The sequence below is a fragment of the Ursus americanus genome, chromosome 17 (assembly GCF_024610735.1).
Source record: "Ursus americanus isolate L20-20 chromosome 17, mUrsAme1.1.p, whole genome shotgun sequence".
Classification (NCBI taxonomy): domain Eukaryota; kingdom Metazoa; phylum Chordata; class Mammalia; order Carnivora; family Ursidae; genus Ursus; species Ursus americanus.
The window spans coordinates 8349979-8372662 of NC_142143.1; the positions used below are offsets into that span (position 1 = coordinate 8349979).

The window sequence follows — 22684 nt, forward strand, 5'->3', positions numbered from 1 at the left end:
CCACTTGGCTCACTGTCACCTCCTTGAGGAAACTGGGATTTCCTCTTTCACGCTCATTGTCTGTATTAGGTCTTTCTTTCCCACTTTTCCTTTTATTATAGATTAAAAAACAAATCAGTGCTTTTATAATAAAAATACATTATAAAAGAAACAAGTCACCCACAGTTACCCATTTAACACACTTTTTTTTAAAGTAATCTCTACCCAACATGAGACTCAAACTTACAACCCTGAGATCAAGAGTCGCATGCTTGACTGAGTCAGCCAGGTGCCCCCAAATTTTGATAAATTTTAAACACGAAAAGTAAAATTTTATTGGAAGTACATTTTCTTTTTCTTTTTTTAAGTAGGCTCCATACTCAGCATGGAGCCCAACTCGGGGCTTGAACTCACCACCCTGAGATCAAGACCTGAGATGAGATCAAGAGTCAGACGCCCAACCGACTGAGCCACCAAGGCGCCCTGGGACACTTTCTAATAAGACGAGGGACTTTACTTCTCGATTGGTTTAGATATCTATGAATGAGAGATATGAGATGGAGTTCACACTACTCCTATTTTTTAAATTCCAATAGACAAAAAGCACCAGAAATCTTATATAAGTATTTAGATAGGAAAAGAAGGAGTCTTGTTATAACATCACCTATTTCTGTGAATTCGCGCTTAGGCTATATTCCCTTCCCCCCAGCTCAATAACATAGATGCTAAAACATCATATTTAGATAGGTCACCATCCCCAGACAATTCAGTTAGGTCTATTTTCAATTCTGCTAAAAGCAGAGAATGAGAAACCATCTATTTTATAAAAACAATCAGTCAAGGATCAGTTAAGCAGTCTTTAAACTCATTCAACTTTTTAATTTTGAGAAAATATACCAAAAGAGCCTTTATTAGGACTTACTAAGAGACTTTTAATTATTCTTGCTCCTCTTTTACCTACAGCTGTCTTTTTAGTTTAATATTCAGCAGCAGGAAAATTGAAATACTACTCATTTTATCACATCTTTGCTATATATTTTTTGAAAAAAAATTTATGCATTAAATACATTTTCATCAAAATCTTATAGCTATAGTTTATTCAAAACAGGCAGCCAAATCGGATTTACCTTCAGTCCCAAAATGTATTTTTCAATTCAAATTAATGTCATAATATTGAGGAATTAAGGACATTTTAAACTGTGAAATAAATTGCAAAATGCATCTTGTAAGGCAGATCGTAAGTAATTACAATTACAATTAATATGATAAAGACCTAATAAAATTTAGCTACTGTTTCATAAGTTACCAAATGGAAATAAATTAGCAAGTCAGCATGGTTTTCTCCTTACTTAATTTGGAATATAATGCACAGTTAAATTTATAAGTTACTTTGAAAGAGTATTATAAAAAACATGCCATTTCTTCAGTGTATGTATGTATGTATATTGAACTCTGATCCTTCAGCCATCAGGGAAAGTTGTGCCTCCAGTACAATAATCAGAAATCACACCATTAATTTAATAAGACATTATGATAAAAAATTTTCGATATATTTGATAAATGAGAAGGTATGCTGCTAAAAACGAACAGATTCACAGCCAGCATACAATTTTACTTTTCCCCTCACCTCCCTGTAATTTTACTTTTAAACAAAAGGCAGAAAATATTAAAGACATTGTAAGAACTGTCACTGGAATAAATACATCACAATGTTAGGTTTTTAACAACTAATTGACCAATGTACACCCAGCCTAAAGAAAGGCACATAAAAGGTCCATTCACAGGTTTTACCTGATAAATTGTGAAAAATGTGTATTTAAGAGTGTCTGTCACTAAATGTTGCTCAAGTTGTTCGAAAATACTTTTCTTTCCACCTGAGACATGCCCCTAGGGGATGAGTACTGAGAAGAGCTAAAAAGAACAGTGCATTCGCACCCGTGGAAAAGCCGCCGGGGGCTTCCAGATGTTCACTTTGCTTTGTACGACTGGACTCTACTTTGAGAACCATGCACTCTCTGACAAAAGGGGATGGAAGAAGGAAAGCTCCCTCCTTTATTATCATATGTGGTGTCTAAATTCACAATAACTGGACACACCCCCAAATACCCAGGTTCTTATGGCAAGTTTCATCCTTAACAGAAAACATGATTAAGAAGGTGAAGCCTGGAAATACAGAGTTAATGACACCGTCATTAGTCATTACGGGAGGCTTCCCCCTTGCTTAGCACCGTGGATTTCTACACCCAAGATGGGCATGCCTTAGCAGGACAAGAGATGGTGGAGAGTTTGCTCTTCTTTTACATCAAGTGGAAGAAAGGTTATTTTGAATTTCAGTTCTCAGGCAGATCATTTTAAAGAAACAGTGCCATTGGTGGATCTAGAAATTACTTCCCTTAAAACTATCCAGGATCAGGATCAAGGCATCGTTGAAGTCTCTGCTCCTCTCTGCATGTGGACACCCCAGCAGGAAGTGGGCACCCCAGCCCAGTGGGCACCCCACAGAACTAGAGCAGAGAGCTGGGCCATGTATCCAGGGTCACTTTTTTTCCCTAGGAGCATGGGTTTCAGGTCTCCCCAACTCTTATTTTTGAGTTTGAACAGAACAGTAACTTCTTTGCCAAAATAAAACCCTAATTTTTGTCATTCTGAGAAGAAATCCACTGTGGTGTGTGGTACCTTTTTAATTTTTACATTTTATTTTTAAGTCACTGTTGCCTCACTGATTGGATTCTGCTTACAACATGTTCCCCGGGTCTGAAAGAGCTACCATTTGCCTGCCAACAAATTCCTGATGAATGTCAAAGGTATAACCTTACTTGTGCTAATTCTATTTAAATCAGATGAAATACTAATATCAGAAGAATTTTATCAGTTTGCCTCATAAGCTTCATTTTAGTTCTCCATTTTTCCATAAGAAGGAAATTTCATCAGTAGAGCTAAACACCTCAGCTTGTACATATTTTTAACAGATTATAACTTCAGACTCAGGTGGCACTCAGAGTGCGTACAAATCTTTTAACTGGCTTTTAAAAATTCCTGGTGGCAGAAGCAGGTTGCCATTCCTGAATAGTAAAGGACTCCCTTGGACCCAGAGAAGTTGGAGGCACAGCTCTGCGATTTACTAATCGTGTCATCAGCTTTGGAAAACCATCAAAACTCTAGGATAGCAGCTGTAACACAGGGACAAGCATATTTCTCTCTCTTGTGTGGTTGCTGTGCAAACAGCGGGTCACGAAGGACTGATCTCTACCAGAGGCTCCGCACACGACTGGTGGATTTTTTTAAAGGTGATTTTCACTAATGACCACTTACCAGAACCATATCCAGGTATTGGCCCTTTGGTTTGAAGGTCTGGGAGCCCCACATTCAGAGCGTTGGGTACCATGTTGTCCAGATGTGGCTTGGGCCCAACGGGATGAGAGGGCGAATGCTTCATGCCAGGCTGCCTCTGCTGCTGCTGCTGCTGCTGCTGCTGGAGAGCGCTCACCATCCGAGCCAGCTGGAGGCCAGGAGCCAGAGCGAAGCGGACCGGAGGGAAGACGGACACATGATAAGCGAACACCCTGAACCTCCCAGAAAAGACTGCATGTGGCTCATGTTTTTGCTCTCAGAGGGCAGGCCTGCAGTCCTCACACAGAGCACTAGAGGGACCCTTCCAATCCCGCGTACCTGTTGCTCTTGCTGCTGGCGCACAGCTTGAGAAAGCTTCCTCTGGTTCTGCAGCAACTGCTGCTGTTGCTGCTGCTGCAGGAGAAGCTGACATGCCTACAAAACGGGGGAGGAGAGAGAGGAGCAGAGTTTCCTAAGCTGGACTTACTGAGACGCTCGAGGGGGTCGTGCACTGAAGTGCGTGGCTGAATCAAGCGTCTAGGAGGGAAAGACCACCCAGTCCCTGGTCTACTGGTCACATCTACCTCCAGCTGAGCTGATACATTAACCCTGAAGCATGCATGCAAATCAAAGTTAAAGGAAAATAAAAACCAAATAACCTTTTTTTTTTTTTTTTAGCTATAGGAGGAAAATCTGCTACTCACCAACTGAAACTGGGGAATTTGTGGAAGCTGGCTCAGCATGGCAATTTGTTGAGGAGATAACTGGGGCCCCACATTGAAAAGACCTGGATTCAGGCCACTGTTGGGAAACTGCTTGAGCATTGAGGCAGAAACCTAGCAAGAAAAAAAAAAGATGCAGCTTTTAGAGCTTACCAAAATTAAACATTTTTTTTCCCTGTAAAAAGGTCTTAATAGGTCTAAAGCAAGCATCAGTGGTTTTTCGTGAAAAATATTTGTGAAAAATATTAAATGATCGGGAGAAATACATTAAAGTTAACAATGGTTATCTCTGAGCGGTGAGATTAGAAGAGCTTTTAGGGGCACCTGGCTGGCTCAGCCAGTGGAGCATGCAACTCTTGATCTTGGGGGTTGCGAGTTCGAGCCCCACGTTGGTAGAGATTACTTAAATATAAAATATTTTATTTTTTAATTTTTTAAAAGATTTTATTTACTCATCTGACAGAGAGAGAGAGAGAGAGAGAGCACAAGCAGGGGGAGCAGCAGGCAGAGGGAGAGGAAGAAGCAGACTCCCTGGCTGAGTAGGGAGCTGGATGCGGGGCTAGATCTCAGGATCCTGGGATCATGACCTGAACCAAAGGCAGGTGCTTAACCAACTGAGCCACCCAGTTGCCCCAAGATAAAATCTTTTTTTTAGAAAAAGAGCTTTTAAATTTTCTTCTTAGGCTCTCCAATTTTTCTACAATAAAAATTATGAATTTACAATTGGAAGACTTCTGCAAGACAGAACGTTTTAATGACAATATGACTTTTGCCTGAGAAATTCTTACTGGAAATGGAAACAAAATATATCAAACTTCATAAAGCTAATAAATAAATGCCTAAACGAAGTATTTCTGTTATACAAATACGAAATATATATTAACCTGTAAGTAAGAGACACTGGAGTTTCAATTCATGACTTCTCATACCAAACACTCGGAGTCGCAGAGGCAGAGCAAAGGAGCCTAAAAGGTCAAAGGACTCAACCTGTTCCGTCTCCATGGTTTTCAGGAGTGAACTAGGCTGGGCTGTAGAACAGACAGGGAAAAGACTCCCTTCCACCTTTGGACTGCTGGTCTAAGATGTTTTCACTAAGCTGAAATGAGTTTCCCAGCATTTTTATTCTCTGAACCCATTGAATCAGCTGATACCACAGAGAACAAACTTCATCCTCCATGTGTGGCAAGTCACACACTGGTCCAGTGTTTAGTCCTGGAGGCAGACTGCATGGGCTGCCATTTCTAAGGTGTGTGACTTGGGGCAAACGACTTACTTAGTCCTCCTAAGCCTCATTTTCCTTATCTCCAAAATTAGAATAATAATATTAACTTTAGTGATTGAGCATGTTGTGAGTTAATCCACATCCAAGGCTTAGAAATGCACTTCAATAAATGCTCATATTATTCCACAGGGATGGCTCTTCAAATGTCTAGAGACAATTACAGTTCTTTGTGTCTCATCTTCAGACTAAAGATGATCAGTTCTTTCATGCGTGTTTCATCCAGTTTCTCAATGCAGAGCCCAGAACAGAAAGCCATTTTCTAGAACAGTCAAGTACCAAGTAGACCAGGCCATCACTAACCATTCTGTTAAAAGCCAGACTTCTATTAACAATGCCTAACTCCCAACTCACACACTAAGCTTACTGTCAATTAAAGTCTACAATATTTTAAAATAGGTTTTGCTCTCCTATGTAGTACTTAAGCAGCTGAGTTGAACTGTATTAATTTATGATTTGATCTTAGGATCTTACCTTTATGTGCCTGGCACATAGTAGATGCTTGATAAATAGCTATTAAATGAATGAATATATTTTATTAAGATTTAATTTTTTAAAAGATTTAATTTTTTTGAGAGAGCAAGTGAGCACAAGGGGGAGGGGGAGGGGAGAGAATTTTTTTAGAAGATTTTATTAATTTACTTTTTTGTCAGGTATCAACAGAAAGAAAGAGAGACAGAGAAAGAGCACAAGCAGGGGGAGCAGGAGGCAGAGGGAGAAGCAGGCTCCCGGCTGAGCAAAGAGCCCGATGTGGGACCCGATCCCAGGACTCTGAGATCATGACCTGAGCCGATGGCAGATGCTTAACCGAATGAGCCACGCAGGTGTCCCGGAGAGAGAGAATCTTAGGCAGGCTCTAAGCCCAGCACAGAGCCTGACTAGGGGCTCAATCTCAGGACCCTGAGATCATGAACTGAGCTGAAATCAAGAGTTGGATGCTTAAATGACTGAGCCATCCAGAAGCCTCAGATTTAAATTTTTTTTAAAGTAATTTCTACACCCAGTGTGGGGCTAGAACTCATAACCCTGAGATCAAGAGTTGCATACTTCACCAAATAAGCCAGCCAGGTACCCCATGAATATTATATTTTAACTTACTAACAGTCACTCCACCAAATTCTTTTCTAACCTATTATTCCACTTATTCCCAGTTTGTGTTTCCCTATCTGGCCATTGATGGGAATCTTGAACTTGATAGAGCCAAGGATAATCTAGCAGCATGTCAGTAAAAACTTCCTTCCAACCGACAGTGATTGGGCTGGGAACAGCCAATCATTTACTAATCCACACAACTGTTTTAGCATTTAACTTATATTTATACATCTTGTCTAAAACAAAGAGAGAGCTTGTCAAACGGCTTGTCAAAATAGAGAGTTTTGACAACAACTGTATCATTCTTATAATCCAAGATTTTTAAACTAATTAATAAAAAAAATCAGTTAAGACTTGTTAGCAAATTTATGATTCTTGATTTCCTATCAAAGGTGCTCACAAAGCCGTAATTCTGCTATCTAGTCTAGAATCTTGCCTAGGATTGGCACCAAGTTCATCAGTCTAAGCCACTTCCCTTATTGTTTCAAAAACTATTTTAAAAACTTCCCCATTCTCCTCACTTCCTTGTCAGGGAGGGGTGCCCACCTTGCTCATAGCACTCTGGGCCTCCTGCCCTTTCTTTCTGGCAGCAAACCTATAGGGAGGGTTGCCCCATTCCAGTTTCTGCTGGCTAAGTTTGTAATTCAGTATTAGGAAGCTCACATTCTCCAAGATCAGCTTTCTCAGTAGTAAAGGGGATATTCTGACCCCACATGCGTTCATCTTGTCTTAAAAATTCAGGATTTGTGCAAGAAAGAGGAGTTGTCATTATTAAACTCCCCTTGAAGATCCCCAGACTTCCTCAAAGATCACAGAAGGGCTCGGCAATTCTTTTCACAAATTCTTTCTCTGTTGTAGGATTTAATTTGTCTTAACCGTTTTGGTTGAACATCTTTGTTCTTAATGGAGAAGACAAAAGCAGTAAAAATTTTATTTTCACTTAATTTAACTTAATTTCCATTTAATCATTTCATACAAATACAAGTAGTCCAAAGCAATCATTCTTTTCCCAGTCACCAGAACTGTACCAAACCAAACTCTGAAGGCTCTTTCAAGCTGCCTGTTGTTTTGCAAGTCTGTTTATTTTATGTTGCAATCCCCCAACACAACTCTTACACATATTCATCCCTGCTTGCTACCCTTACTTTCCAACTTTTGAAAACACCCCTTTAAAATCTGAGTCATCAGAAAGCTTTCATCAGAAGACCTGCTGGGTCTTCCCACTGTATCTTTCTTTAGCATAACAGTTAAAGTTAAATTAATGCTTCTGAGTCACCCTCTCTGCCACATTCTCAAGAATACCTGCCTACCTTTCCTTTGATACTTTCTAGTCTAGAAACATCTAAGTTCAAGTTTCCTGTCCGGGGCTCACCAACTCATTTTCTTCTAAGATCTCAGCCACTTTCACTTAACCTATCAATGCTGTCATTTTGGGAAGTATTTTGGATTAAAGTAACAGTTCTCCCAGCTGTTTCCTCTCTACTCTCTAAGAGATGCTGAAGGTTGCCAACCAATGACAACACTTGTTTGATTTTCTATTTTGATAGTTGGAAGCCTAGCAGATGTGAGCTCAGAGTGAACATACCACTCCTGTGCACTGTGCCTCTGTACCAGTTTTATGGCCAGCATGAGAGACTTGGCATTAAAAAAAAAAAAAAGTAAACATTTCAATAATAATCTTTAAGCACTGATTACAGGTTGAAATGATAATTTAGATACACTGGGTTAAAGAATGTATATATTATTAAATGAATTATACCTATTTGTCTTTTTAAACATGGCTACCAAAAACTTTATATTATGTGGTTTGTGCTATATTTCTACGAGACAGTGCTGCTCCTAGGCCATCAGCATTGTTTCTAATTTCCTTTCCAAAGGGAAAGGACTCTATGATTCATGGGAAATCTACTCTGCTTATTTTGTTTTCCAACCTGCTGCCCTCCAAAATAAACAGCCATTGTCTGAGCCTTCCTTTCTTCCCACTTCTCTGCTCAGTTTTAAAAGCTCTACTGAACAAATCAGCTAGTCTCTTGATCAACCCATTTCTGTTCAGTCTTGAGAATGTATGCCATTCTTTGCCAAGAGCCCATGCGTCCCACCACCTCCAATATTCCTATCCCTTGAAATTAGCTAAAGAAACCACCATTCAAAGTAAAACATGCGTATGATCCAGCAGCACCCTAGGAAACAAATTCATCCTGGGCGACAAGTATAGGAATATTTATAGCAGCACTGCTCATAATAGCAGCAATCTGGAAACTACCCAAATGTCTACTGGTAGTGGAAGAGGTAAGTAACCGATGTATACTCACATAACAGAGCACTGTATGAACCACAACTGCCCAAATCAACACGGGGAAATCTTAAAAACACTATCAAGTGAAAAAAGTCAGAGAAGGCTACGTACTGCATGTTTCTGTAAAGTTCAAAAAAAGCCAAAATCAAACTATACTGTTTAAAGATAGACAGATATGGAAAGACTATAAAGAAATGCTAACACAAGGTGTTTTATTCTTTAAATTTAATTTGAATGCCAGCATCTCATATGTGCCATAAATTGACAGTCATAAAGACTAAAAAGGTTACCTTCAAGGACTTCCTGTCTAGCCTTGCCCAACGTTTCACTTGCCCAGACTACACACGCACTGTCCTTCTCCAATGAATACAAAAGGACCAGAGAGAAGCACCATGAGGCTCCTGGCAAATGGCTATTCATGCCTGGGTTGGAGAGTAATTAAAGTGCAGGTTTGCACATTCCCGTAGCAGGGAGTTAATTATTCTGGCTTAAAAGCCCTTCAATCTCCAGCTGGGCTAGAGAAAGGGAAGATCTACTTGGAGTCAATATGGCATTTAACGAAGCACTGCAGGTGCAAAATGACAGCAATTTAAAGCAAGACAAAAGCCTGGTAGAGTATGTTACTTTCTGAATATTTGAGTAACAGGAGGAAAAAGGCAAGGCAGACACCCAAGACCTGGAACATCTGTAGCAAATCTTAAAGATGAGTTTCAATGTCTTCTTCCTATGTTCACATTAAATACTGACTGCCCTTATAAGGCAGTTAAAATGGATATAAAATTTGATATTACTTATTAAAAAATTTAAGTGTTCATGTCCTTTGACCCATAAATTTCATTCTGGGCAACTAAGTTTGGAAATAATGTGGGCACAGATCAATGTCTAAGACTGCATATAAAATCTACGGATGGGGAGCCTGGTGGTTCAGCTGGTTAAGCATCTGCCTTCAGCTCAGGTCATGATCTTAAGAGTTCTGGGATCGAGCGCCAACTCAGGCTCCCTGATCAGCAGAGAGTCTGCTTCTCCCTCTCCCTCAGTCCCTCCCCCCTGCTTGTATGTATGCTCTCTCTCTCTCTTCAAATAAATAAATATTTTAAAAAAGAGATCTATGGATAATAGTTTCTCTATTGCATTATTTATAACAGTGAAAAATCAGAAACAATTTAATATCCAATAATGGGGAAGAGAATGTTTCAGGAAATCAAAGTAAATCTACCTGATGGAACATTATGCCTTCTTCATTAAGGATGATCAACAGGAAGACTAAATATAGGTATGACCCAAAGTTAACAAAAACAGCAGGATATAGTGACCACGAATGTCATTATGTGAAAAGCATGCCTGTACATGAACAGTCTGAATAGGGGATTTTGTAAAAATAATCCCTGTCATTGCATCTGAATCAGGGTTTCCTGGAAGAATTTTTTCCCCATTATCCAAGCTTTCAGTGTGGTTATTATATTGCCTTTACTTAAAAAAAAAAAAAATAGAGCTACCCAACTTCATTTTTTAAAATATAGAAATGCGAGGAAAAAAACTGAAGTTTCCATTATTTAATATTCTGCCCCCATTATGCATCAAATAAACGTTAACCACGTTTTGCTAAAGAAACAAATCTCAGGGGCGCCTGGGTGGCACAGCGGTTAAGCGTCTGCCTTCGGCTCAGGGTGTGATCCCGGCGTTCTGGGATCGAGCCCCACATCGGGCTCCTCCGCTATGAGCCTGCTTCTTCCTCTCCCACTCCCCTTGCTTGTGTTCCCTCTCTCGCTGGCTGTCTCTATCTCTGTCGAATAAATAAATAAAATCTTTAAAAAAAAAAAAAAGAAACAAATCTCAGAAATGTGGAACACAAATACTTCTCTTTTCCACACAGAGCAGATACTTTGGTCATAAGGAGACTGGCAGCCCCTATGTCTCTTAGACTACGTTAACTGTGCTTTTCCTAACAATTCCACTTTCTAAATCATTCTGAAATGCATCTTCCCCTGACTCGACATGTATTTACTCTAAATACGTGCCCTGCACAGTTGTAGATGTTCAGGAGGCAGCAGTGAACGAAGCAGACACAGCCTTGGCCACTGTGAAGCTTAGGACACACCAGGGGTGGGGGGCAGCGACGGTGGTGGTGCTGCTGTACTGTACACAGCCCGGCCTGAGCGAGCCTCTCTGAGAAGGGGCCACAGCAGCAGAGATCTGAAGGAAGTACAGATGGAGCCCTGTGGCAGTCTGAAAGAAGAGCCTTCCAGAACACGCTTGGTGCCCTAGGGCGAGCTGACTGGAGAGGCCAGAACTAACAGGAGGGAGAGTGGCAGGTGTCTGGGGTGGGGAGGTCACCAAGAGCATCAAAGCCCACAGTAAAGAGCTGGCTCTGTATTCTCAGTGAGAGAGGGAGCCCTGTGAGGATAAAGTGGTAACATGACTTACCCTTAACTTTCTGTGATGCTAGAAAAGCTTCCCATCTACAGTATCTGTTCAGCAGCCACCAACGAGGTGTGGCAATTTAAGTCAATTAACATTAAAATTTCAGTTCTTCCACCCCACCGGTCACATTTCAAATGCTCAGGTGGCTAAGGGCCACCCTGCACCGTGTGGTTTTAGAGGATCGTCAGAACGCTGGGTGGAGAAGGCACTGGAGGCAGGCAGGTGCTGAAGAAAGCAGGGAGGGACCAGTCAGGAGGGTACTTCTGGGAGAGAAACAGTGGTCGCCTGCCATGAGTCACGTTATCGGAGGTGACAGGAAATAGATCCGGGACAGGGTTCTGAAGGGGGATTTGTTGATGGACTGAATGTGAGCTGACAGGACTCCCCGCTAACTCTGAGGTCTGTGGCCTGAGCGCCTGCAGGATGGGAGTGCCATTTACTTGGAGGAAGAGGATGTTTTCGAAGAATAGTATGGGATGAAATCACAAGCTCTGTTTTGGACATGTTGACTTGAAGAGCCTGAAAGGCATCCTCACAGAGATGCCCAGAAGTCTGTGGAATTGAGAAGAGAGATCTGGGCTGAAGACACACTCTTGGAACTGTCAGTATTTAGAGACACTGATTGGGCGACATCACCCAGCAGTGACTGCAGATGGTGAGAAGAGGGTAGAGGACTCAGACTGGGGCCCTCTGAGGTTTAATATTGGGGAGATAAGGAGGAGCTTGCAAAGGAGATGGACAAGGAAAGGCAGGTGGAGAACCACTATACAAGGTGTCCAAAGCCAAATGAATGAAGCTTCTGAAGGGAGGGCGTGATCAACTACGTCAGATGCTGCTGATACGCCAAGTAAGAAGAGACTGGAAAACAGACCAGGGTATTCCACAACACAAACGTCATCTGGGACCTTCACACCGTCTGAATTCTCACTGCCACCGCCTTACCCGGACTCCTCTGCTCTAGTATGTGTGCCATTCAAACATGTACTCTACATCTCTGTCAATGTTATTTTTCTAAAACATAAGTTTTCCTGCATTACCACTCAGCTGAAAAATCTTGCCCAATACTACATTATCTATGGCAGCAGCAGCTAAATTTTAGGGTGCAGATAAAAATCACCAGGGGGTGACTAGGCCCTAACTCCCAAAATTCTGTCTCAGTAGACTGGGGGAGACCCGGGAACCGTATTTTTTTTTTTTTTTAAGATTTTATTTATTTATTTGACAGAGATAGAGACAGCCAGCGAGAGAGGGAACACAAGCAGGGGGAGTGGGAGAGGAAGAAGCAGGCTCATAGCGGAGGAGCCTGATGCGGGGCTCGATCCCAGAACGCCGGGATCACGCCCTGAGCCGAAGGCAGACGCTTAACCGCTGTGCCACCCAGGCGCCCCCGGGAACCGTATTTTTAAGTAGCAACCCAGATAACGGTTACAAGGGACAAAGTCCAAACTCCTTCGCAAGGCAAACAAAGCTTTTCCAAAACTGGTGCCAAACTTCCTGACTGGTTTTTTCCTATTCCACTCTAGACAACATCTATATGCTTCAACAAGCTCAAACTAATTATTTAAATCAACTGCATTTTCCCAAACATACCACGTTCTTCCAGATATTACTGCTCCTTGTCCAAGCTGCTCGTGCTGCTTAGAAGGCACCTTTAACCCGGAGGTGCTCAGCAAACTCTGACTCATTCTTCAAGACCCAGCTTAAATGTCACTCCTAGTGCGAGGCCTTGCCTAGTTCCTAAACTGTGTTAAACATTCCTATGTAACATTTATCACGCTGCCTATTTGCTGACTGTTCTGCCATCATCCCCACCAACTCCAGGAGGGTATGACAGGAGATGGCAGTTCCTTGGTGTTGGCAAGGCCAACACCCCCACCAGGTACACTGCAGACGTTTGATAACCACAGGACCGTGGCCTGACACCAGGCATGCTGGAGGGTGCTCCGGGAGTTAGGAAGACACAGCCACTGTGGTGCGCTGGGGGAGTCGGGAGCAGCTCTGTCTAGAGGACAGACCGCTACCTGGGGTCTGGAGGATGATTGGAGTTTTAGAGAGAGGGGCAAGGAAGGAGAGACAACAAGAGGACTCCCAGACCCCTGGTGCAGGACCACGGAGATGAGAGGGCAGGGCGATGAACATTTCCTCCCCTACTAAGATAGTTACAGACTCAGTGCCAAACACAGAATTTGAAATCTATAGGATATGGTTTCAAATGAATATTTTAAGCCCATGTCTTACAAGATACTTCAAAAAACAAAACAGCAACAAAATCTTTACAACCTATTCGTTGTCCCTAACAGGTGTCCCACCCCCTTTTATAGGATAGGACAGACTCATAGCTCTTTATCTTAGTTCACTGAAGTAACATTCTAAGGAGATTAAGTCACGCACACTGAATCCTTAAACGGGCTCATCAGCTTTTCTACTGTTCCTCAGACCCATTTTCTCACAAAGAGGTATGAGTGACAGTTGGTGGCACAAATCTCTCCCCTATACCTTGCAAACAACTCACTACACATCTCCTACTAAGAAATGGACCCAAAAGGTTTCCCAGAAGACTATACCCCACAACACAGAGCTGCTCCAAGTGTAAGCCTCTGCCACTTCATTTGTTCTAAACCCCCCTCCCAGAGCACCTAGTCAGTATTTCAGCACCCATCTCTTCAAAACTTCTCAGAGTAACCCAGAACCTGGTTATTCTCCCGTTTATCTGCAGGTGAATCCTCAAGGGCAACCAACTTCAGAATGCTGACACACCAGGATTTATAAAGTAGTTTCATTTACATGCAATTAAAACAATCAGTACACTATTAGAAAAATATAGAGACATCTAAAAGGAATATAATCATAATGCTTTTCATGCAAAAACTGTATGTTGATACAATAAAGAAATGAGTGTAACATTTTGTTCTGAAAATCTTGATCTGGAGGCACCTGGGTGGCTCAGTCAGCTAAGTACCTGACTTGAGCTCAGGTCATGATCTCAGGGTCCTGGGATGGAGGCTCACATCGGGCTCCCAACTCAGCGGGGAGTCTGCTTCTCCTCCTGCCCCCCCCCCCCGCTTGTGCTCTCTCTCTCTCTCTCTCTCTCTTCTCACGTAAATAAGTAAAATCTTATCAATCAATCAATCTTGATCTGGATTTTTTACATTTTAGACGGTCAGGTAACTATTATTCCTTTTATGCCAGACCTGTCAGCTGGCGACTGGTAACCACCTGGATAGGCTTTACTGCTGAATTGTGGAAACAAAATTGCTTACCTGGGGGGAAATAAACTGGGGAGGCACTTGTGCCCGGAGATTAGGAGAAGAATTTAGTGGCTGCACTGGCGTGTGCATACCTCTCGATTGTGCTGTGCTATTTCCAAACAAACCATGATTGCCACCCTGCAAACATAACGGCAACAGTAAGGGTTTTTGTTAACGTAAGAAAATGCAAAAAGAAACAGTTCTGGTTTTCTATCCCTCAGAAGAATCATATCCTGTGTTCCATGGAATCACAGAATTTTATAACTGAAAAGTTCCTGGTCTTGGAATGCTTGGGAAAATTATTCAAACCAAATCATGCACATAGCACCACCACCCCTGCAGTCAGATGCACTCTATAACCAAAAGGGTTAAATTCGGTCAAATGTTAAAAAAAATGCACTAATTTTTTTTTTTTGTAATTGAAAGGTATAGGCAATATAATGTTTATTTCAACTACTCTTTTTTCTTTTCTTTTTCTTTTTTTTTTTTAAAGATTGGTTTACCAAATTTATTCTCAAGTCAATAATCTGAGCTCCATCTTGAAAGGCACCTGAGTATAAATGCAGGCTTCTAAATAACATCAACTGTCAAACAACACTAGGACATTAATGCCTCTGAACCGATTAGTTCAGTCATAGAATCAGTGCCACCAAACCGTAGCCCAGCTCCATGAGAACCCTCCTCCAGATCTGAACACCCTTTCCTGTCTTGGGTCTGCTTGATCCCTTCTTTGCTAGATGAGAAAATCTAAATCAAGAGTGAGATTAAAAAAGAAAAAAAAAAAAAAAAAAGAAAAGGGAAAAAGTGAAAAACCATTACAGGGACACCAAAAAACCATTACTCACCTGTAACTTCTCATTCCAATGTATGAACATTAGTCTGGTTAAAAATAAGCTTAATTTCCTGATTTCTGGAGGGAAATCTCCAGTTGGAATTCTCATTCCAACTCACTGGAGCTATTCCAATCAAAGAGCTACAGGAAACTGGGCTATATGATGGTCCTTCTGTTCTGACTTGTTCTAAGCCGAGAAAAGCCCTTCAGTAAAGAACTTGATACTGTTCCCTCCGTCTGAGGAAAGCCTCTACACCATCTGCACGTGGCCTCTTTGAGGCCCAGCTCAGAGGTCATCCACATAAAGGAAGTCTTCCCCAAACCTTCCTCCTCATTTCACATTCAAATTAACTAAGCCCGCCTCTATGTTCTCAAAACACTTTAAACACTCTTTGATAGCACCCATTAGCCAGTCATATTAATTTTCCATTCTGTCTCTCCACCACCATCTTAATACTTCCCTTTTGTATTCCCAGAACTCAATAAAGTCCTAGTCTGTAGGCTGCAAACATCATGACCCACCAATTCCATTTACTTGACAACATCCCACTGAATATCTTTAATGAAGACAGCTGTACCACTGCTTATACCAAGTATGTGTGTTCTGAACTGAAGTCATCATCTTCTCCCTGGCACAGTGGGGATTAAGGTAATTTTAAAGAAGAATTTTGTAACAGCACCATTAAGTTCTAGAACACTAAAGATATTTCAATGGCTTAATGATTCAAAATAGATTAAGGGACTGCTACCGGGAAATTAATGAACTTAAAAGCACTGAAAATAAAAAGGGCTATGAACGTAACATAGAAAAGGCAATCGAAATCTATGTATATCTCATAAAAGAAAATCAAAGATCCACCATGAATTTTAAATCTCCCAAAAGACTGTTTAAACATGAAAAGACCTTTAATTCTATAAGCTGTAACATCTCCACTTCCCGTCTTACCAAACTGATACTCTGAGGTGACATGGTTTGGCTCTAATTCTTCCAAGATCGTGGTAGTTGGTAGCTTACCTACTGATCATTCTCAACAACACAGGAAACACCTGTTTCACTGAGAATATTCTGCTAAGATCATTCTCACACTTTACCATAAAAGTAATGACCTTGTTATTAGATGCTAATTATTCATGGTTGGGTCCTTGCACGGTGGGGTTTCTGGTAGCTGAAGTCCTTGCCAGAATCCATGTTCTAAAAAGTTCAAAACTGCTTTAAATTCCAACCTCTCTTCTGGTAAGAAATATTAGAAGGAATTTGCCTTTTCTCGTTTTTGTAAAATCAGGCCCTATTTGCACATTCCCAGGGGACAGATGCCACCCCGGCCCACCACCCAGAGGTTTTAGGTTTGCTTTATCAAGTGTCTCTAAAGCCGTATCAAGCCCTGTGACACATCTGATATGGATCATGGTATAGAAGAGTCAACGGGAGTCTATCGAAAAACACCTTCCCTCTTGTTAAATATGGAAACTTGGCATTGCTGCTCATTTTCTTGGCTCAGAAGTAGCTATTTTGCAGAGTCCTATCTTTAGTGGCAATCATACATAGTTTTAAGACTGTATTTAGAAATTAGGAAAATGGTCATCAAATGCTTATATGTATGTTAATGGCGATTTATCTGGTTATTTCTAGAGCTTCACTGTTGAATATAAGGCTTTTAATGATGACCGGAGTCCTAGTATTTACTGGTGACAGCTGCCTCAACTATAGTGTTTAACTGAGAAAGGCATATAAATTAAAAACAAAGTTACCAAGCTGACTGAAATCTGTGATTTGAAAATAAAAATCTTACATTTTAATTTTTAATTATGAACAATACTAAATCTACATGAAAATGGTATAAAAGAACCATGACCATATTTAGATAAAACGTGTATCTACCAGATTCACAATGGACTCTGTAGCATTCCATTTTTAGGATTAAAAAAACCCAAAGAGGAATGACTTTTTCTTAGAGTCCAGTGCCAGCTACTTCGGCTGGTCTATTATACTAAAAATTATATACTAATGGCTCTTGATAAACGTGCAATCCTGTAGGCATGTTTGTAATCATCATTAATCAAGACTGTTAGGACTATTTTGTATTTTCTATACCTCAGTCCAAAACAAAAGAGCTGCCCCAAACCACTGATATAATTATTTCTTCTTTGTTTATATAAGCAATACATGTCTATGTCCTCTGTGGAAACATTAAGAAAAACAGTGAAATATAAAAAAAGAAAACAAGAAATTGCCCATAACTCCCAAACCAGAGATAACCAACTGAACACATGGATATCATACGATCCATTTTATAAAACGTGCTAAAGCAATAATTAGAAAGCCTATGAAAGACTTGTGTGCAACTGGAGGACTATGGTGTGAGAGGTGTTTTATAACATCCTTTCATTTGTATGTGAAAGTCAGCATGTGGAAACAGAATGAGTACAATAATAATTAAATGTCGTTCCATGACATCCTGAGGTGAGAGTCACAGTGACAGGTAAGTGGTCACAGAACTGTGGCTAGGAAAATACCATCACTGGAGTCACTGTCAGAGGGGAATTGTCTCCAAATTCCTGGTTTTCTCCCCTAGAACTACCCTGGAGGTGCTGTGGGGTGACAGAGGCCCGCCTCGCTGTGTCAGGCCTGCGGAGGTGAGGGGGCCTCAGGGGCCAGCCCTGCCAGTCTCACTCCCGGTGCACAGCTCCTCCTGGGAGGACTGAGACCCGCCCCTAGGAAATAGGCCGTCACATCTGAGCAACATCCAGCCTTCCCAAAACTTCATTCTCTCCTATCAAATTACCTCTCTCTGGGTAATTACTATATTTTACACTTAAAGACACTAGATTTTAAGATGTTGTAATGCGCAAGTATTTACTCTTACCAGTTTTGCTATTTTCTAATTAGAAGTTTCACTAAATCGAAAGGACTTCAAAAGTATCACTTGCCATTCAATCCAAGGGTAAGAACGGCAAATTCGTTGCTAAGTTAGATGACATAAGGTACTTATGTAGCCTCCGTAACATTTTCCTAAGCTAGTTCTTAGGAACTCAGCTTAACTTAGAACTTAGTTAACTCTTAAATGTGAACTTATGACCAAAAATGAGAATACGAAAGAAACAGATTTAAAATAAAATCCACGTTGAGAAAATATGGAGAGATGGGTTCTATGGGCTGAGAGATCTAAAGCCTATACTTAGTATCATTCTGTGCATTCAGTAATCAACAAATTTCCCAAGACAGACAAATGATGCAATGAACTGCAGACCAGGGCCAAGGCGAGGCCACAGCCAAGCAGTTGTAAATTTGAGAGGCCTCCTTACTTGTCTAGCAGCGAAGTTTTGGGGGTTGAGCCCTGTGCCGATTGCTCCAAGGCTGACGTTGGGTAGTGTGGAACCAGAGGGAGACAGCTTGTAGCTGGGAGAAGGGGAGAAGGGAGAGCAGGGAGCCTCATCCCCAAGGCACCCATCTTGATTGGAGAAAGGCAAAGTCAGCTGAAAAGTAGTAGGAGTTAGCCAATCACAATGAGTGTTGGTTAGTGAAGCAACAGAATGCAAGAAGGGACAAGAGAGAAACACTAGGAACAAACAGAGTTAGAGTGTATTAGCAATAAACGAGGATGGAATTTGGATCTGATAAGAGTCATCACACTTGGCCCAACAGATACCATCTGTCATCTCTGCTACGGATTTTTTCTTATCCTCTAAGTCAGTAACACATTCTGTCCACTGCACTAGGATAAAAATTGCCAGACACTTTATTTTTATGCATCTAATATCGATTACTCTATGTCGCTGCTGAAATAGAAGCCAGAGTAATCTCGTTAATCTGCTGCTTCCTCCAACAGCATCATGAGTGGTGTCAAAAATGCGCCAGATCTAACACTTTTGGTTTTAACCGCTTTCTGAAGATCCAGGGCCATGGCAAATCAGTATTCTGAATCAAGAATTATTTCCTCCATTAGGAATGCAAAAATCAAAACAAATCGGTATAAACGACTTGTTTAAATCAGGTAGTTGAGAATTTGGACAGTATACCATTGTAACTAAAAATAGGTCACTAGGGAAATGGAGAAAGAACAAAGGAACTCTCTTAGAAATAACACAAGAGAAAGTTCTGGGCCATCTTGACAAAGCTAGAAGGCAAGGCCTTGGGAGATATGGATTATTTGCACAAGAATCCCAAATTTAATTTCTCATTGTATAGCAGCAGAACAAAGAATTCAGAATAACTCTGTCTCTAAAATTTCTTCTACGTTTCGAGTGTGCATTTCCCCTACTGTAAAAAGTCAGACCATTCATTTCCCCCTTCTAAACTTTATAAAATTTCTAAGAACTCAGACCTTCACAATAGTCACAATATTCACATACTAAGGTTCTAGCTTCTGCCTAATCACCTGTTGACATCAAATGTTTTTATGTCACCACTTAAACGCAGGTGATGTTTGCGTTTGGCTCATTAATTAATTCAGTAATTCTATGCTTCCTCCTGGAATTGATTATTGAAAGAACAAATGGGAACCAAAGTGGTTCACATGAATTATTACCTTAAACAAAGGATTTGACTCACCTTCTCGAAATAAGGCCCACTATCTGTGGTTCCCATGTCTTTGGAATTAGGTGGACGGAACCCAGATCGATCCTTCCTCATGATATCATTAAAATCCCCGAGATTCATCGCTCGCTTGTCCACGTCAAATTTTTTATCTGGAAGGCTCCCTGAAAAGAAGAACAGAAGAAGTGAACATTTTAAGGACCAATGTCTCCCTCATGACGAGGAGTACTAGCCCCACTCTCCTCCCTGAGGTGTTGAGTATAGACCACAAGGGATCTCATTGGTTCAGGCTGCTGGGGACCCTCCCTGGAGCACACGTGGATCCTTTGTTCCTTTTTTAAAAACTCGTACCAGTTGTAGCTTGTTTTCAGTGAAGACTGAGAGAGAGACTTAGGGCCAACCTGGTAAAAATCTGACTAAAAAAGTATTTCCACTGGTTATTGATGTTTGATGACTATCACTTGCTCATAAATTCAAACGTGCTCAGGGAGAACATTTGTCTCTTGCTCTTTTAGCACCTGCTAGATAAATGGGTGGGGCTGTGACACAGTTATTGGGAATAAAAAGGCCTAAGAGGCACAGCTGTTCCCTTGAATTTAGAACTTAAGAGTCGAACACATTAAGTGAACGACGTGATTTCCCAGGTACCATGATTATTCCTCCTTTATTCGCTCTGGAAATTGCTATTATACACTAACATGATCGGTGCCCCCGGAAGCTTACTTTTTCATTATTCTTAGATTTTAAAATATCATAGATCAAAGACTATTTCCCTTATGACCCAGGATTGTTTTCCTTTCTTCTTGGTTTGATTCTTTTTAAGTTCCTCAAGGTAAGCAACAGCGTCACGGGGACGACCCCACAGGCTAAGGGCTGACACCGTACCCGCCCCACTCGCAGGGGGAGAGCTCATCAATAATGCAACAACCCCAGTACGGACAGGACTAGCAACCTGAGAGCAGAGGCTGACAGGGCCACAGACATACTTTGTTCGGCCACACACCACAGTTTATAAAATCTGAAGTAGTTCCCAATATTGAAATATCAAGTTGTCAATATATGTCTAAATTTCTGGCCTTGCTTGAAAACTGGAAGCTCTGACAAAGCTGAACCTTTACCCTCCAGAGCAACAACTGTAAGGGCCGAGTGAGGCTGAGTCCTTTATCCCTTACATGGTACACGTGACCCCCACAGCTAACCAGTGGCCTCCAACTCCCACTTTCTTACACCTGGCACACACCACTCCTTTACGTGACTTTCCTGGATCCTGCAGCCGTTTGAGTTTTCAACCCCTACCTAGTGCCTAGGATGGTCCTTCGCGTCTGCTGAACAGCACCCATCCCAACTCAAACTGAGCAGGGATCCAACATGGCATCATTAACAACAATATATTCCATTCATATTAATGGAGTGATACACACCTACAGACAAATCCATTTTGCTGCCTGGATTATCTTCAGTTTGACTCTGAAAAAGAAGCAACAGGAAGGGAGGATTAAAGGTTTGAATTCAATGTCTGGATCAGAGAAAAAACTGGCATGATTTACATGAGAGCTGCGGTGTCCTACGGGCACTATTCAAAGTTCTTTGACGTGAACCTTATACTGGGATGAAGACAAGCTCACTTAGAATACGACTAATTTGATTGCTGTTGGTGTATATACTCCTAAATTCAATTTTCCACACAGAATTAGTTAGCTTCAGTAATTCTATGCACAGAGCAATAGCTAAATAGCTGCTTAGAGAAATAAAACCCTGTCCTCAAGTTCCAGTCGGCTCAGGATCAAATTCCACGAGTGTCAGCCAAATGATGACAACTTCTTCTCGTGACTCGTCAAGTCATCAAATCTGGAAATGTGCAGCCAAGTCAAGCTATTTGTCTTTTGGCAACCAGGGACGGGGTGTCCCCACGATGTTCCCAAGGGATAAGAAAAAAAAGAGAAATCCTACAAGAATTCCCTATATAATTAATTACAAATACTTCCTCTAGTTATTTTGCTGTTGCTGCCATTTTCAAAATTGTAACATTAAAACTGGTATAGTAGTAGTCAGGGAAAATTATGTAAGTTTTAAGGCCTGGCTCTTTCTTCCTCTAATCGCCTAAGGGAAAGGATACAAGGACTACAAATTCAAAAACCGTAACCTTAAAATATTGGAGTGTTTCTTTAAGAATAAAAGAATAGAGGACAAATATTGCTTAATCCAAATCAGAAACACTGTTCAACAACCAGTTTCTAACTCTGTAATGTTGTACTCTATGTGGTAGCGGTCTTAGCATTTGTACTAAAAGTAAAAGCTGGCCTGTATTACACATATAAGAAAATGAAACTTACCAGCAATCCCATATTTGAAAACTGTTTGGCAAGAGGATTCATCCATGAATCATTGTTTCCTCCTTTCAGTGAGCACTACAGAAAGGAAATATGCAACCTCAGAACCAAATTATTTTATCTCACTTCATATCTGAGTTGCATTTAAGTACTGACTGAAAATTCAGAACCAACAGTTTACCTTTTTGAGCCCAAATTTCCCTCTTTAACTATGGTTATTTTGATATTTTATCCGTTAGTCTGAAAGATCAATAAGCTGTAGTTCTACCTGTGTTTTCATTCTTATTTTATTCATCACAATGAATTAGAAGTAACTGGGAAAATATATGGTCAGCTGCCCCCCCGCCCCAAGATTTTACTTAATTATTTGAGAGAGAGAGTGCACAAGCAGGGGGAATGGCAGAGGGAGAGGGAGACTCCACACTGAGCAGGGAGCCTGATGTGGGGCTCGATCCCAGGACCCCGGGATCATGACCTGAGCCGAAGGCAGATGCTTAACCAACTGAGCCACCCAGGTGCCCAGGTCAGCTGGTGTTTTTACCTTACAAAGAGAAGAAGGTCAATATCGGATCTTCTAAAATACAATGTTTGCATGCTAGTACTTTCCCTTTTACTATCTCC

At 41.2% G+C, this 22684-nt stretch overlaps 1 protein-coding gene across 9 annotated transcripts in view; it reads right to left on the bottom strand.

Moving 5' to 3' along the window:
- Positions 1–22684, bottom strand: part of TNRC6B (trinucleotide repeat containing adaptor 6B) — a 241799-nt gene that overhangs the window by 27344 nt on the left and 191771 nt on the right. For 7 of the 9 annotated variants that reach the window (XM_045779447.2, XM_087868685.1, XM_087868687.1 and 4 more), the window contains 7 exons: positions 22067–22141; positions 21155–21200; positions 19749–19897; positions 14380–14505; positions 4014–4145; positions 3649–3744; positions 3292–3478 (listed from right to left, as the gene is read on the bottom strand). In XM_045779447.2, coding sequence (XP_045635403.2) covers positions 3292–3478; positions 3649–3744; positions 4014–4145; positions 14380–14505; positions 19749–19897; positions 21155–21200; positions 22067–22141 — 811 coding nt within the window. Of the gene's footprint in view, positions 1–3291; positions 3479–3648; positions 3745–4013; positions 4146–14379; positions 14506–18502; positions 18674–19748; positions 19898–21154; positions 21201–22066; positions 22142–22684 lie in introns of all 9 variants that reach the window. The other 2 variants (XM_087868691.1, XM_087868692.1) reach the window with 1 other exon arrangement.